At 40.7% G+C, this 13,929-nt stretch overlaps 1 protein-coding gene across 1 annotated transcript in view; it reads right to left on the bottom strand.

Annotated features, from left to right (window-relative positions):
- thsd7ba (thrombospondin, type I, domain containing 7Ba) overlaps nt 1–13,929 on the bottom strand; it is a 189,456-nt gene that overhangs the window by 27,681 nt on the left and 147,846 nt on the right. The window contains exons 15-16 of the mRNA XM_056754951.1: nt 13,168–13,434; nt 12,754–12,932 (exon numbers count right to left, since the gene is read on the bottom strand). Of these exons, the coding sequence (XP_056610929.1) occupies nt 12,754–12,932; nt 13,168–13,434 (446 nt within the window). The remainder of the gene's footprint in view (nt 1–12,753; nt 12,933–13,167; nt 13,435–13,929) is intronic.

Here is a 13,929-nt window from a genome sequence, read left to right as displayed (position 1 = left end):
TTATCATTTACTTAATGCGTTACTTTACCCAACAATGAAATTGCTGTTCATTTACTCAACCCCAGTTCCCCAAGATGTGGGTGCCATTGTTTTTTCAAGAAGATATTTATAGAGATACTTAGTTGAATTAGTGAAAGTCACATTAATAAAAGTCAAAAACGCTAATACATTCAGCACAAACGTAATCCCTGCCCCTTGATGTTAAACTGAATGCTATTATCATAGATGCGGCTGTTATCGCATCTTCGGATAAATTCCACTCGCATTCATGTGCCCCACGCACTAAGAAGGGCAGAACATTTGAAGTGCAAGCACTGGAGGGAGATGAACAGCTGTTTTTGTAAACGTAGCTGTTTAAATCATACATAATGAATGCAGTAATATAAACAACATAGTTTTTCCCTTTTCTGAGACAACACCTGGTGTAGCCTTCCTGCAGTTACTTTCAAGGGCAGAAGACACGCTTTGGAACCGTTGTAATTAAAGTAACGTTGTAATTAACATCAAGTTTCTTGGACAGACCAATCAAATCGCTTTATAAGACGTCGATGGTTATGAGCCGCTTGAATTATTTTCGTATTGAATGTAGTAGCGTTTTGGACTTTCAAATATGTGGCGTCTCAGGACATGCATTTCTTAAAGCACACCATTCTCAAAGTCTTTCCACTTATTTGAAATCTTAAGGCGGGCAAAGTAAAGATGATTGGGCAGCAAGTTGACAAGCCCTGCTATACAGCATGGAAGCAAGCGATTTTGTAAGCCGCTTCTGTGATGCTAAACTAATGCTAGCATTGTCACCTCAGGAAAGCTAGGAATCTTACACCTCCTCTTGTTGAAATTTTCTCTGGTTATAAATGAGTCTAAGCGCAACTCAAGTTCACAGGAAAAATAACAGCTCTGCTGGCATCAAACGTGTGTGTGTGTCTGTGAGAGAGGAGATGTTGAGAAACGCTGTGGGTCTCTTGTTAATGAAGTGAAGCAGCTTTTCCCCAAATCAAAACATCAATCTCCAAATACTTCTCGGCTAAAGTCAACAATTTGACACAGAGCATCAAAGCATAACATATCTTTCGCCTAGTCATCAACCGCAAATCTATTTTTCCACAGTTGGAAAAGGCAGATATACACACGAAGCATACATGAAAAACGTATTGATTTTGCTGTATTCAATAAAGGAAGCAGTGATTGTTTCAGCATGGGGGCAGAGGACATCAGTTATGGCCGTACCGTTGCGCTGAAATATATTTCGCTAAAATGGATTGGAAGAGCATGACACACATCATCGTCTCTAAGTGGCTGAACTCTACACCAATTACAGAGGTAGCGGTGTGAGGAGAAGAGCTTTTCGTCTGCTCGCATCGACTCTTGTTTTTAAGCAACAACAGAAAATGTCACACACTCTTTAACCCGTCATTTTCAAGAGGCTTCATCTCTATAAGCCTCCATCGAGTCGATTTATACTATTACACAGAGAGTAAACAGACTCCAGACTCAAGAGTTATAATACTGCAACATGGATGCACTGTCTCAAAGGTTATGTACACAACAGAGAGGACTTGAACAATATGGATAAAAGGAAAGGGAGGAAAATTGTTTAACAGCCGTTTTGTAACATTGGTTCCTTTCACCAAAAATGAAAGGAAATTATTGTAAACAACCTATACTGTAATTTAAAGTAGTTCAAATATATTGCAGGTAAACTACATCTATTAATACATCTGTCTGGCAATGTAATTTTCGATCTACGTAGATGATTACATAATTTCTATAAAATGCTTTCGTGACTGTGCTATTTTTCTGGTTAATGAAAACAATAAGAATCTATTAATTTATTAATCAAATACATTTAAGTAAAATAGATAAAATAAGGTAGATACAAAAGGTAGATACAGTACCAGTGAAGAAAAAACTAAATGCATGTTTTTGTGTTAATTTGCATCATTTTTGTGCAGTTTTCCAAGTAAATTTTAAGAAATTTTTGTGGGCATCTTTTAAGTGAACTGAAAAAAAATAAGTAACATTTTATTAAAAACTGCAAAAATTATGCAAATTAACAGAAATACAATAAGTAATTAGTTAAATATAATATGTATTTACCATTGACTGATGATTCAAATAACTTTTTTCCTTTATTCCTATTATCTGTGTATTAGCATTGTAGAGAAAGAAATAAAACCTTTAAGGATGAAAAAGGAAATTCACAGACATCGCATGCTGTATCTAAAAACTCAATAGCCCAACAATCCGTTTAGTAGCAATATGGTCATTTTAAACAGTTATAATAACTGTTAAATGCTTCAAAAAGGTTTTAACAATATTTATCAATCATGTTTCTATACACATTGCATTTATAAACAGAACATCCGTAGCATACAACGTTTCATAGTTTTACAGTGTTTCATGGCACTGAAATGTCCACTACTGAGGTAAAGACCTGCTTCATTTAAGAGCCATGGGAGAGGCCAAAATGCTTTAGAGGGAGATTGGTTTCTAAGCACAGATTTACAGAGGTTGTTAAATTATGCAGGCCCGGTGAACACAGGCTCGTCTCATCAGCCGACCAGTCTGCCTCAGCGCACATGATGGCTACCATATGGTACTCGGCTCTGGAGGTGGGCAAGAAGAATGTTATTTACACAGCGTGTCTAGCATCAAGCCCTGTTCCGCGGGTAATGCAGACTTTCTATCTGAAGAGCTGCATCTGTTGCATTGATAGAAATATCACCCGTTCTCCACAGTAACTAATGAGGATCCTCACATTACAGTGAGAGGTAAAAAAACGATAACAAGTGCTTTAAAACAAGGATGATGTCATGTACGTTAAATGAGGCTTGTACTGCGAAGAACTTGAATGATGTGACAGACGATCCAATGAAATTTGAGTAAAGTATCTTCTTCTTAACTTCAGGCTCTTTTTTATCTGTGGTGTTTATTGTGCAGAAATAGAGTCCAGTAGATTTGAAAGCATTGGGAAGCATCTGGACCACATTTAAGTGTCTTGTCATTCAAATAAACAACAAATGCAAAAAAAAGTGGTTTCGGCAAATAAAAATAAAAAGTAACTAGGTTTTGCAATCAAAATGTATAATCTTAACAAGTTACTTGCCACCAGCCATTGGAAATTAAAAATGGCACCATTACGTGATTCAGAATATTTGTATTATAATATTATTACAATTATTATAAGAATTACGTTCAATGTCAAATTGAAATAAATGTATAAATAGAATAATGAATAAATAGATATCAAATGAAATAAATCATGAAGAAAACATATCTCTTCCAATGACATAATGGAACTCACCAAGCTCATCATTTATATTTTTGAATCAGATAGAAAACGTCATCTAGAAATGTTTTTTTTTAAATATAAGGAAAATGTACAATGTGTCTGTACATTGGGCCGTTTATGTATGGAGGCATTAGAGTGATGCTTTTTGTCACTATATACAAAAATAAATCCCTATTCATTGTCATAGAGAACAAAATAAATAGGCAAAAAAGGAAAATACAGGTTTAAAGTATTCTCTTTATAATAATTGATTCACAGAGAAGCCACAGAAGAACTATTTTTGGTTTCCCAAAGAACCATTCAAGGTTCTTAAAACCTTTGTCTCAGGAACCAGAAAGATTCTACAGATATTAAAGGTTCTTTATAAAACCATAACGGCATGATTCTCTAATGGCTGTCTAGCGTCTTTATTTTAAGAGTGTAGCCTGAGGGTGAATAAAATGAAGGAATCTTAAAACAGAGGTCGGCAACCTTTTTGACATGGTGTGCCATACAAATTTATCAAGATATAATCATCTAGTATGTTATTGTAATATCAGAATCATTTTTGAAGAAAAATTATATTTTTAAGGAAAAAACATAAAGCATTGAATTGGTCCTATACCTGTAAGCCTATAAGAAATGGTCATCAAAGATTTTTTTTAATTTGTTTGATAACAGTTCTATTATCTTAACTAAGAGGAGTCAATGTTGTGAAAGTATTTTTAGTCATGCTAATAATGTAGTTAACTAATGTTAACAAATAAAACCTTATTGTATTCTGTGACGGTAGAAAAACCAGCTGCGCCATGTGATGTCTGGTGGTCGTGCTCCGCTACAGCTCTGGTCTCTGTTCAAAACCCTGGGGCGCCACACACATAAATACATTTAATTTATCAACATAATCTTTTTTGTACAAAAAACCTTCATCCTAGAGACAATAAAATATATATATCTGTTTGGGATGACGAAAAAAACCAGCGCATTAATACAAAAAGCCTTATGTGTTACTCAATTCTACCACATTAATAGCAGAAACAGAAAAACAATAAGGGATTTACCAACGCGTTAGGGATTATATTGATTAAATAACGTTCAAATACCACATATTGTTTAATAAAAATAACATGCACCAGGAGTAGATTTTGAACTTGGGCGCAATGCAACTTGCACATACAGAATGGATTTGTCCGGTGTGCGATACTTGTTAGGTGTTCGAGAAAGGATGGGCCGCAGCGAATTGTGTCTCATATGCCACCCTCTTTACAGTATATTTTGAAGGCTAATAATATTACCAAGCACATACCTGTTGTTCTTAAACTTCGATAAGTCGGTATGCTTTGCCAAGCGTATTTGGGACATCTTTTACAGGCAGATTTTGTGATCTTGTTTCAAAGTAAGGTCGGTAAAGGGCATATAAGATTGAGTGCATACATGGCTGTGTGCCAACTGCATGAATGCTAACGCCGGACGTGACAACTACTGCATAATTAAACTTGATAATAAGCATTACTATGTAGTTTGTCGTAGAAGCACGAACTGGGCTTAAACATTTTCGTAAACTAAACAAATAATATTCATTTCAGAATTAATATAATATTTAACTGCAAGTGCTTGGCTTGCCGTTGATTTCCATTCAGTGTGCCAATTGTGACACGCGTGCCTTAGGTTGCCGACCCCTGTCTTATAACAACAAGTGGTCTGATCAGATCTTGTTTATCAAGTTGCATGGCGCTGCGTGGCCGGTTAAATCACAGCTCCATTTTCAGAACAGCAGTAAAGCACATTGAAGGGACGACATCTCTCCACGCATCTAACTTTCTTCCGCGCCAGTCACAGCAGATGATCATCAGTACAGGAAAAGCGGGCAAGATAAGAATATCAATCTCATCTCTGTCGAGTGACTCACTGTGGGGGACCGTGCGAGAAAAAAAAACATCTGGAGAAGGTCGCTCATCGTTCCGTCTCCCATCTGCACGGCTGACTGCTGACGATCACAGGGCAAAGACTCGCAGAGAATCATCACCATTTATCGACATAATGAGATGAAACGTTACGTGTTTAGTATAGTACAATAGAAACGTGGCCTGCTTTGGGGTTCTGTGTGCTTCAATGTTTTCAATAATCCCCCCCAAAAATATTCTGTCATCATTAACTCACCCTTAAATTGTTCCAAACCTGTATTAATTTCTTTCTTGTGTTAAACATAAAAATATATGTTTTGAAAAATGTGAAATGTCAAACAATTTTGGAACTGTTCGGTTAAAAGCATTCTTCCAAATATATTTCTTTGTGTTCACCAGAACAACAAACTTTATAGAGGTTTGGAACAACTTGAGGGTGAGTGAATGATGACAGACATTGGATGAACAAACCATTTGAGATAATGAGTTTGATTCCCAGGCTTAAAACATTTTCCAAACTGTAAAATGTACTGAATTTGATGAATAAGTGACTGGTCGTTGATGTGTCTGCATCTATGTTCCGCACACAAACTTTTTGACAGACACAGAAGCAGCTCCGACCCCGAGGCAATCTCCCTCCTTCCACTTTCACTACTCCTATAGTGTGCACTTTAGTGCCTTGTTATATGTACATTTTATTTCTACATGTTTATAACACTACCTCTACTTACGGCATTATCTAGTTGCACAAGTGTACATACAATCTGTTAATATGTATATTTTACTATATACTACCCTATATAATGTCTCTTATATGTTTTATCCCCATTTTTTGTACAACAGTCTTTTTTTATGCATATTTTAGAATATTTTAGACTGTAGATCTTATTATATTGCATTGTCATTGTGTTGAAAGTCTGTACTAGAAGTTTCAAACACCAAAGAAAATTCCTTGTGCAAAGAAAATTCCTTGTGTGTGCAAGCACACTTGGCAATAAAGCTCTTCTGATTCTGATGCAGATGTACAGCATACTACATACTTTCTATGGACCCCTCAATTTATCCTTCAACAACTAAACAATTTTTCAAGCAATTTACAATTTTTCACAACTTTTTAAACCCAATTGCTCTTCAGTTCTTTGCACACATGTGCACACACCTCAGCAGATGTAACCGGTCATCCGGATAATGTTCGCCTACTGAATCATGAATACTAAACATTCGGACATCCCAAACAAGCAGAAAAGGACCCCAACCATCAGCAGAGAGCAAAGAGGGAAAGCGCAGTAAAACGGGGACCTGTTTCGTGGACCATGCAGTCCAGTGTCTCAGACAGCCGATCGATAGGTAAGTGGATGAAAGGCAGCCCCGGTCCTGAAGCTAGCCAGCTGTTTACTAGTCTGAGAAAGCGCTGGAATGATCTAGTGATTGTGACAGGCCTCTCCAAGTCTGTAATACCTGAAAGTCTAAATAATGGATGAATGCAGAGTGCTGCTCTTTGACTCCAGCAGCAGAATCCCACACTGGGGGAAACTGAGAATTGCTTGTTAAAGGTAGAGGGCAGACATCCAGAGACAGATTATCAAAGACACATAACAAGGTAAACCTCACGAGGAACGTGGCGTGTTAACAAAGTTTCTGCGCCAGCTCCCGTTTCTAACAATTTACTTTAAAGAGACCACGACATCAAAGCCGATCAAACAACATTTGATCTGAAGCAGACGTGATGGTATTGAAACCTTATTTGGGATGTTGACAGCACAGATACCCTCATAAACCTGATCTTAAGAGAACATTTGCCAGCCTTGCATTACACTTCAAGCAGCCTATTCTGATCTCCCATCAGATTCATTAAAAAAATCCTAGCCCAGTGCCTCCTAAAATGTCTTATTTTTGCTTGCAAATCAAGGTCTAGATATTCAATATTCAGATGATTTTCGTACAGTATAAATGCAAACCTCTCATTTCTCATTAAACTGAAAAACCTCATTATGTCCTAAAGAGCAACCCATAAGCCATAAAATTGTCCAAACACGCATACGGTCTCCACTGTGGCTTTGGTGGTGACATTCCACAATATTTGTGAAAAATCTCCAACCTCCACACCTTCGCATAGGTGGCCGGGTCACAAACCACCAGCTGTACAGCCCGTCTGCCATGGCCACAGAGCGGCCGTTTGCAAAATGTTAACAGTGAGAGTTCATCTCCCCAGAAGATCAGAGAAGGTATTAGATTAGATTAGATTAGATTCAACTTTATTGTCATTACACATATACAAGTACAGTGTAACGAAATGTAGTTTAGGTCTAACCAGAAGTGCAATTAGCAAGTGCAGATATACAGTGTGAATAAATACAGAATACAATATTAGGAAAATAATTTACGTTGGGCATGTACTATGAAAATATGACAATCGGTATGTACTATGAACAATATATACAGAAGGCTATATACTGTGAACATTAATGTACAGGAGGTTATGAACAGATAACAATATAGACTATACAATAGTGCAAGTGACTTGAGTGTGCATTAGTTACAGACATTAGCTATTAAAGTTACAGTGCAGTAGATGAGTTAATGTGGTTATTAAAGGTACGGTGCAATACATGAGTAGATGCAGATATACAGTCACAGTGCAGTAGATGAGTTAATGCAGTTATTAAAGTTACAGTGCAGTAGATGAGTTAATGTGGTTATTAAAGGTACGGTGCAATACATGAGTAGATGCAGATATACAGTCACAGTGCAGTAGATGAGTTAATGCAGTTATTGAAGTTATAGTGCAATAGATGAGTAGATGCAGTTTGTTATGCGATAGATGCAATAATGCCATAGATGAGTTACAGTGCAGTAGGTGAGTTAGTGCAGTTATTAAAGTTACAGTGCAGTAGATGAGTTAATGCAGTTATTAAGGTTACAGTGAAGTAGATGAGTTAATGCAGTTATGAAAGTTACAGTGCAGTAGATGAGTTAATGCAGTTATGAGAGTAGTCCATTAGTGCAAATGAGCATTCAGTGTAATGTTCCTGGTGTGCAAGTGAGCAGTATAGAGTGCAAATGATGCGTGTAAACAGTCCGGTAGAGCCGATACATGAAGTACTGGTGTGTACAGTTCCGTCATGCATGGCAGCCCTGTAGTGCAATGTAAACATTATAATAGCAGCATTAAGTTAAAGTTATGAGAGGTAGTGAAATCAGTGGGGAGCAGAGTTCAATAATGAAACAGCTCTGGGAAAAAAGCTGTTTCCTAGTCTGCTGGTTCTTGCCCGGAGGCACCTGAAGCGCCTACCGGAAGGCAGGAGAGTAAACAGTCTATGAGCGGGGTGAGAGGAGTCCTTGAGAATGCTGCGAGCTCGACGCAGACAGCGTTTATTTTGGATGTCCTCAATGGAAGGGAGTGTAGTTCCTGTGATGCGCTGGGCTGTTTTCACCACCCGCTGCAGTGCCTTGCGCTCAGCAACAGAACAGTTCCCGTACCAGACTGTGACACAGTTGGTCAGGATGCTCTCTATCGTGCAGCGATAGAAGTTCACCAGGATAGTTGAAGACAGTTGGTTCTTCTTCAGTGTCCTCAGAAAGAAGAGACGCTGGTGAGCCTTCTTGACCAGGCATGAGGTGTTGGTGGTCCAGGACAGGTCCTCCGAAATGTGGGTCCCCAGGAACTTAAAACTGGAAACACGTTCAACAGCCGTCCCGTTAATGTGGATGGGGTCGTGTGTGCCTCCTTTCGCCTTCCTGAAGTCCACGATGATCTCCTTTGTCTTTGAAGTGTTAAGGAGCAGGTTGTTGTTTGAGCACCATGTGGCCAGGTGCCGTACCTCCTCCCTGTAAGCAGTCTCATCGTTGTTGCTGATGAGACCAATCACTGTTGTATCGTCTGCAAACTTGATGAGGGAGTTAGATCCATTCACAGGCCTGCAGTCGAGTGTGAAAAGGGAGTAGAGAAAGGGGCTCAGTACGCAGCCCTGTGGTACACCAGTGTTGAGGGTGGTTGTGGTGGAGCAGATGTTGCCTAGCCTAACAAGCTGAGGCCTGTTCGTCAGGAAATCCATAATCCAGTTGCAGGTTGTATTGTTAATGCCTAGGTTTCCAAGTTTGATGATTAGCTTGGAAGGGATTACGGTATTGAATGCAGAGCTGAAGTCTACAAACAGCATGCGTGCATAAGTGTCCTTATTGTCCAGGTGTGTGAGCACGGAGTGCAGCGCCATGGACACTGCATCATCTGTGCTCCTATTGCTACGGTAGGCAAATTGGTATGGGTCCAGTGTGGATGGTAGAGAGTCTTTTAGGTGTGACAGGACCAGCCGCTCAAAGCACTTCATTACAATGGGTGTGAGTGCTACAGGGCGGTAGTCGTTCAGGCATGTCGGGCTGGAATGTTTTGGAATGGGCACAATGGAGGTGGATTTGAAACATGCTGGAACCACTGCTTGGGCGAGGGACAGGTTGAAGATGTCCGTGAAGACCCCAGCGAGCTGCTCCGCACATGCCCGGAGTACGCGACCAGGGATGCCGTCAGGGCCAGCAGCCTTGCGCGCATTTATCCGGCTTAGTTCAGTGAAAACATCTGTGGAATTTACTGTGATGATTGGGTGGTCGGTGGAAGGTGTGAGCCTGGTGGCGGGTTCCTTATTGTCTCTCTCAAAGCGTGCATAAAAGTCATTAAGCTCGTTCAGAAAGGCAGCATCTGTGGTTATGGGGATGGAGTGGTTGGGTTTATAGTCACTAATGGCCTGGATGCCCTGCCACATGCGTCGAGGGTCAGAATTGGTAAAATGCTCCTCTAGCTTCAACTTGTAGCAGTGCTTGGCCTTTTTGATGCCCCTCTTCAGATTTGCCCTGGAAGTACTATAGGCCTGTGCATCACCTGATCTGAAGGCGGTGTTGCGTGCTTTCAACAGGAGGCGCACTTCCTTGTTCATCCATGGCTTCTGATTAGGGTATATGGTGATCTGCTTTTGAGTTGTGACACTATCAATGGTGGTATTGATGTAGTCCAATACAGAGGAGGTGTAGCTGTCTATATCCGTGTGAGAGCCACTGGTGGCCTGAGAAGCAAACATACTCCAGTCTGTGTGTAGAAACCTTTCCTGGAGTGTGAAGTCTGCCCCCGCAGGCCACACCTTGATGGTCTTCATTGATGGCTTCACACGATTAATGAGAGGTGAATACTTGGGGGTGAGGAACAAAGAAAGGTGATCAGATTGACCCAGGTGGGGGAGGGGGGTTGCGGTGTAAGCTTCAGCCATGTTTGTATAGACATGGTCTAAAGTTTTGTTTCCTCTTGTGTGGCAGGAAACATGCTGATGAAATTTAGGGAGCACTGTCTTTAAGTTAGAGTGATTAAAATCTCCCGCAACAATAAATGCAGCCTCCGGGTGAGCAGTCTGTTGTTTACTGATGGCTGCATGAAGTTCTTTCATAGCAAGCTTGGCATCAGCATCCGGTGGAATATAAGCTGCCGTTATAATGGTTGAAGTGAATTCCCGTGGCAGATAAAACGGTCTACATTTAACCATGAGAAACTCAAGGTTAGCCGAACAGTGTCTCCCGACAATAACAGAGTTCGTGCACCAAGCTTTATTGACATAAATGCACAGTCCACCTCCTCTTGTCTTACCGGATTCCTCTGCCGTTCTATCCGCGCGGTGTGTGTTGTAGCCCGCTAACTCAATAGCGTTGTCCGGTATGCCGCTGTGTAGCCATGTTTCCGTGAAGATTATGACATTGCAGTTCAAAAGTCTTTTGTTGTTGATGATGCGGAGTCGAATCTCATCCATTTTGTTCACTAATGATCGTACATTAGCAAGGAAAATGCTGGGTAAAGAGAGCCGGTGTGGTGTTAGCTGTAGCTTAGCTCTTAGCCCTCCGCGTTTTCCCCGCCTCTGTTTACGATCTCGACGCCGCCGGCGAGCACTTCCGCCGGGCCGTGTGGGGTGCGTAGCATCGGAGGTTTTGACGATCTCAGGGACGAGTTGAATGTTGCTGATATAACTTCCGGGAATGCGCAAACCGATATCCAAAAGCTCATGCCGGGTGTACGTTGTGAATGCACAACTGTTCTTAACGAACAGGCCCGAGATGAGCAAGAAAAACACTATATAATTGCTAAAACTGGAGAGACGCTGAGCCTCGCGATGTTCACGCGCCGCCATCTTGGTCTAACCTTAGCGGTCTCTATAATATAAGCCTATAATATATAGTATAAGCCAAGGCAAACTCTGCTACCGGCTGAGGGGGTATTTTGAATCATGTTATACAGTGGGTCCATAAAAGTTGCTAGTAGCCACTTAACCATCTGTACACACGGCCGCAAAAGAATGCATTTGAATATTTTTCACGCACGCTGAATCATCTGCACACCGACCTCTAGAGACCGCCATGTCCTCTACAGCCTATTCTAGCACACGTAGCACATTTATATTATAATTTTTCTTTAAACATGACCCATCTGGAAGCGAGCTGTCGCAAATATTCTTAAAGATGAATGAGAATGTGCTACACTTTTACATTTTTAGTTTTTGCGGAAATGTTTTGCAAAACTATTTCTGTCCGAGTTCTTACGGTTCTGTGTGCGTTTGCTCAAATGTACCCTACACGAACATGCGCTTAAGCTGTTCATAAAGTGCTTATAATGCATTCAATACTGAAACCTTGATGGCTGTGCGAGTTTTTCGGGTCCACGTTGACCCGTGAAGACCTCTAATGAGAATACGAGTTTCACATGCTCTACTAACAATATGTAAAGAGACCACCAAAAAAGGACAGTTGTTTCATCATTTACTCACTCTCATTTCAAACCTGTGTGACTTTCATTCTTCTGCAGAACACAAAAGACAATATTATGAAGAATGTTGATAACTAAACAAATCTAGCCCCTATTGGCCACCATTGTAGGGACACAACTCCTTGAGACATTTCTCAAAATAGTTTCTTATGTGTTCCATAGAAAAAAAAGTCACACTGAGCTTATGAACAACATGATGGTGAATAAATGATTACATTTTTTTATTTTGGAGTGAACCTTCCCTTTAACAATGCACAACAAAACACTCTGACTAACAGTCAATGGAGGAGAGGAGAGATCATGAGAAGATGGTCATCGCTAAATGGCGTGTTTCGCATGAAGAAAATCTACAGCATTAAGGAAGGAGCAGTATTTACACGGATACTTATCAGCATCTCTGTGCCATCTTTCTGCTAGAGAAATTGTGTTTGCTTATACTTTGGCTTGGAGGCTGAAGTACGTTCTGTAAACTGCATTTAATGATGAGGCATGCATTAGTCAGTGAAATGGTAATGAGTTGAACGCTAACCGTACTCATAATGCAAAATGTATCTTTAAGCTGCTTAAATATATTCCGTTGGGGATATTTCAAGCGTTCGAAAAATGGGTTTTTCTTAAATGCCCTAAATGAAACAGTTTACATGAGCGATTATCTAAATCATCATCCCCGTGATCATAGACCCTAATGGTTCTCATTATTTCATTCTCACCGTCGATTCACCATATGGCAGAGAAATTCTGCTGCAGGCACGATCTTGTATCCCGTTCGGGACTGCGAATCTCACCTGATTCTTCAAGTCTAATTTGGGGCACGGCCGCCCGCCGTTGAAGGGCTTTTCGCGTAGCCACTTAGATCTGATTTTCAACCCGCTGCCACAGGGGGCGCTGCAGGACGACCACGCCGACCAGTCGCTCAGTTTGCAGTCCAGAGGGCAGGGCATGTGGCACACCTCTTCCGCCATACCTGGGAGAGAGATCGTGTTAAGTAATCAGTGTGCGGGAGCCCCTGCCTTTCAGGATCACACTGACAACGTTATAAGAAGCACAGGGTGCCTATGCTGAGACCTCTATCTAATTCACACTGACAGTTCAGGGCACCCCACAGCTTCCTTTATGACTAATGACTCCTCGCCTTCCCGGTAGAGGAAGGATAACTTAACTTAACAGAGAAAGAGAGAGAAAGGAACGGGTGTACGAACCTGTTTCGCTGCAGAGGTCTGGGTTAACCAGTTGGTTTTGCTGGTCAAGACAGGCTACAGCTCGGTAACGCAGACCTTGACCGCAGTCACGTGCCTCCCTACGACCTCTCCAACCCTGGAGAGATCCTTGCGCCGGGGTCTCTGACAGAATACAAGCCGACCAGTTACCAAATGGCCGAGACACAAACTCAACACACGGACATGGCTCGGACTCCACCAGAGGGTACAAGTCTTCTTTCTGACAACGCTCTTGTTTTCTGCTCCGACCTGAAAGTGAGAGAAAAACGTGCCGATTTAAAAAGATGTGCGACGAATAACAGAGATCAGTCATGTGAAATTTTAGGTGCCAAAACAGCTCTTTTGCAGCCACATGGGATTCCAGACTGCACTCCGGGAGCTGGAGTGTGTAATATAGCTGTCTTTGAAAATGATTAAAACATTAATGATGTATAGATAACTGGGACTATTATTCATTCTGCTGTCAACTGTGGCCTGCTAAGTGCCACTGCAAACATCCCCGGGGAATCATTACCAAACTATTCTGAGTAGATTGAAATGGAAACGGTTTTGAATTTCAAGCGACAAGCACAAGAAAGAAGAACTTCAAATATTTATTACAGTAAATGCTTTTAAAAAAAAACACCATTCCAAAAGATATTTGATATTATTTACTCAAATTAATGTTGTTGTAAACCCTAAAATATCACTGAAATAAAAAAAATCTAAATGTCCCTGTGGTTGTTCTCCATGCAATAACAATGA

Source organism: Triplophysa dalaica, chromosome 8 (genome assembly GCF_015846415.1).
Source record: "Triplophysa dalaica isolate WHDGS20190420 chromosome 8, ASM1584641v1, whole genome shotgun sequence".
Classification (NCBI taxonomy): Eukaryota; Metazoa; Chordata; class Actinopteri; order Cypriniformes; family Nemacheilidae; genus Triplophysa; species Triplophysa dalaica.
The sequence above is the reverse complement of the archived record's forward strand: the minus strand, read 5'-3'. Positions and strand labels throughout refer to the sequence as shown.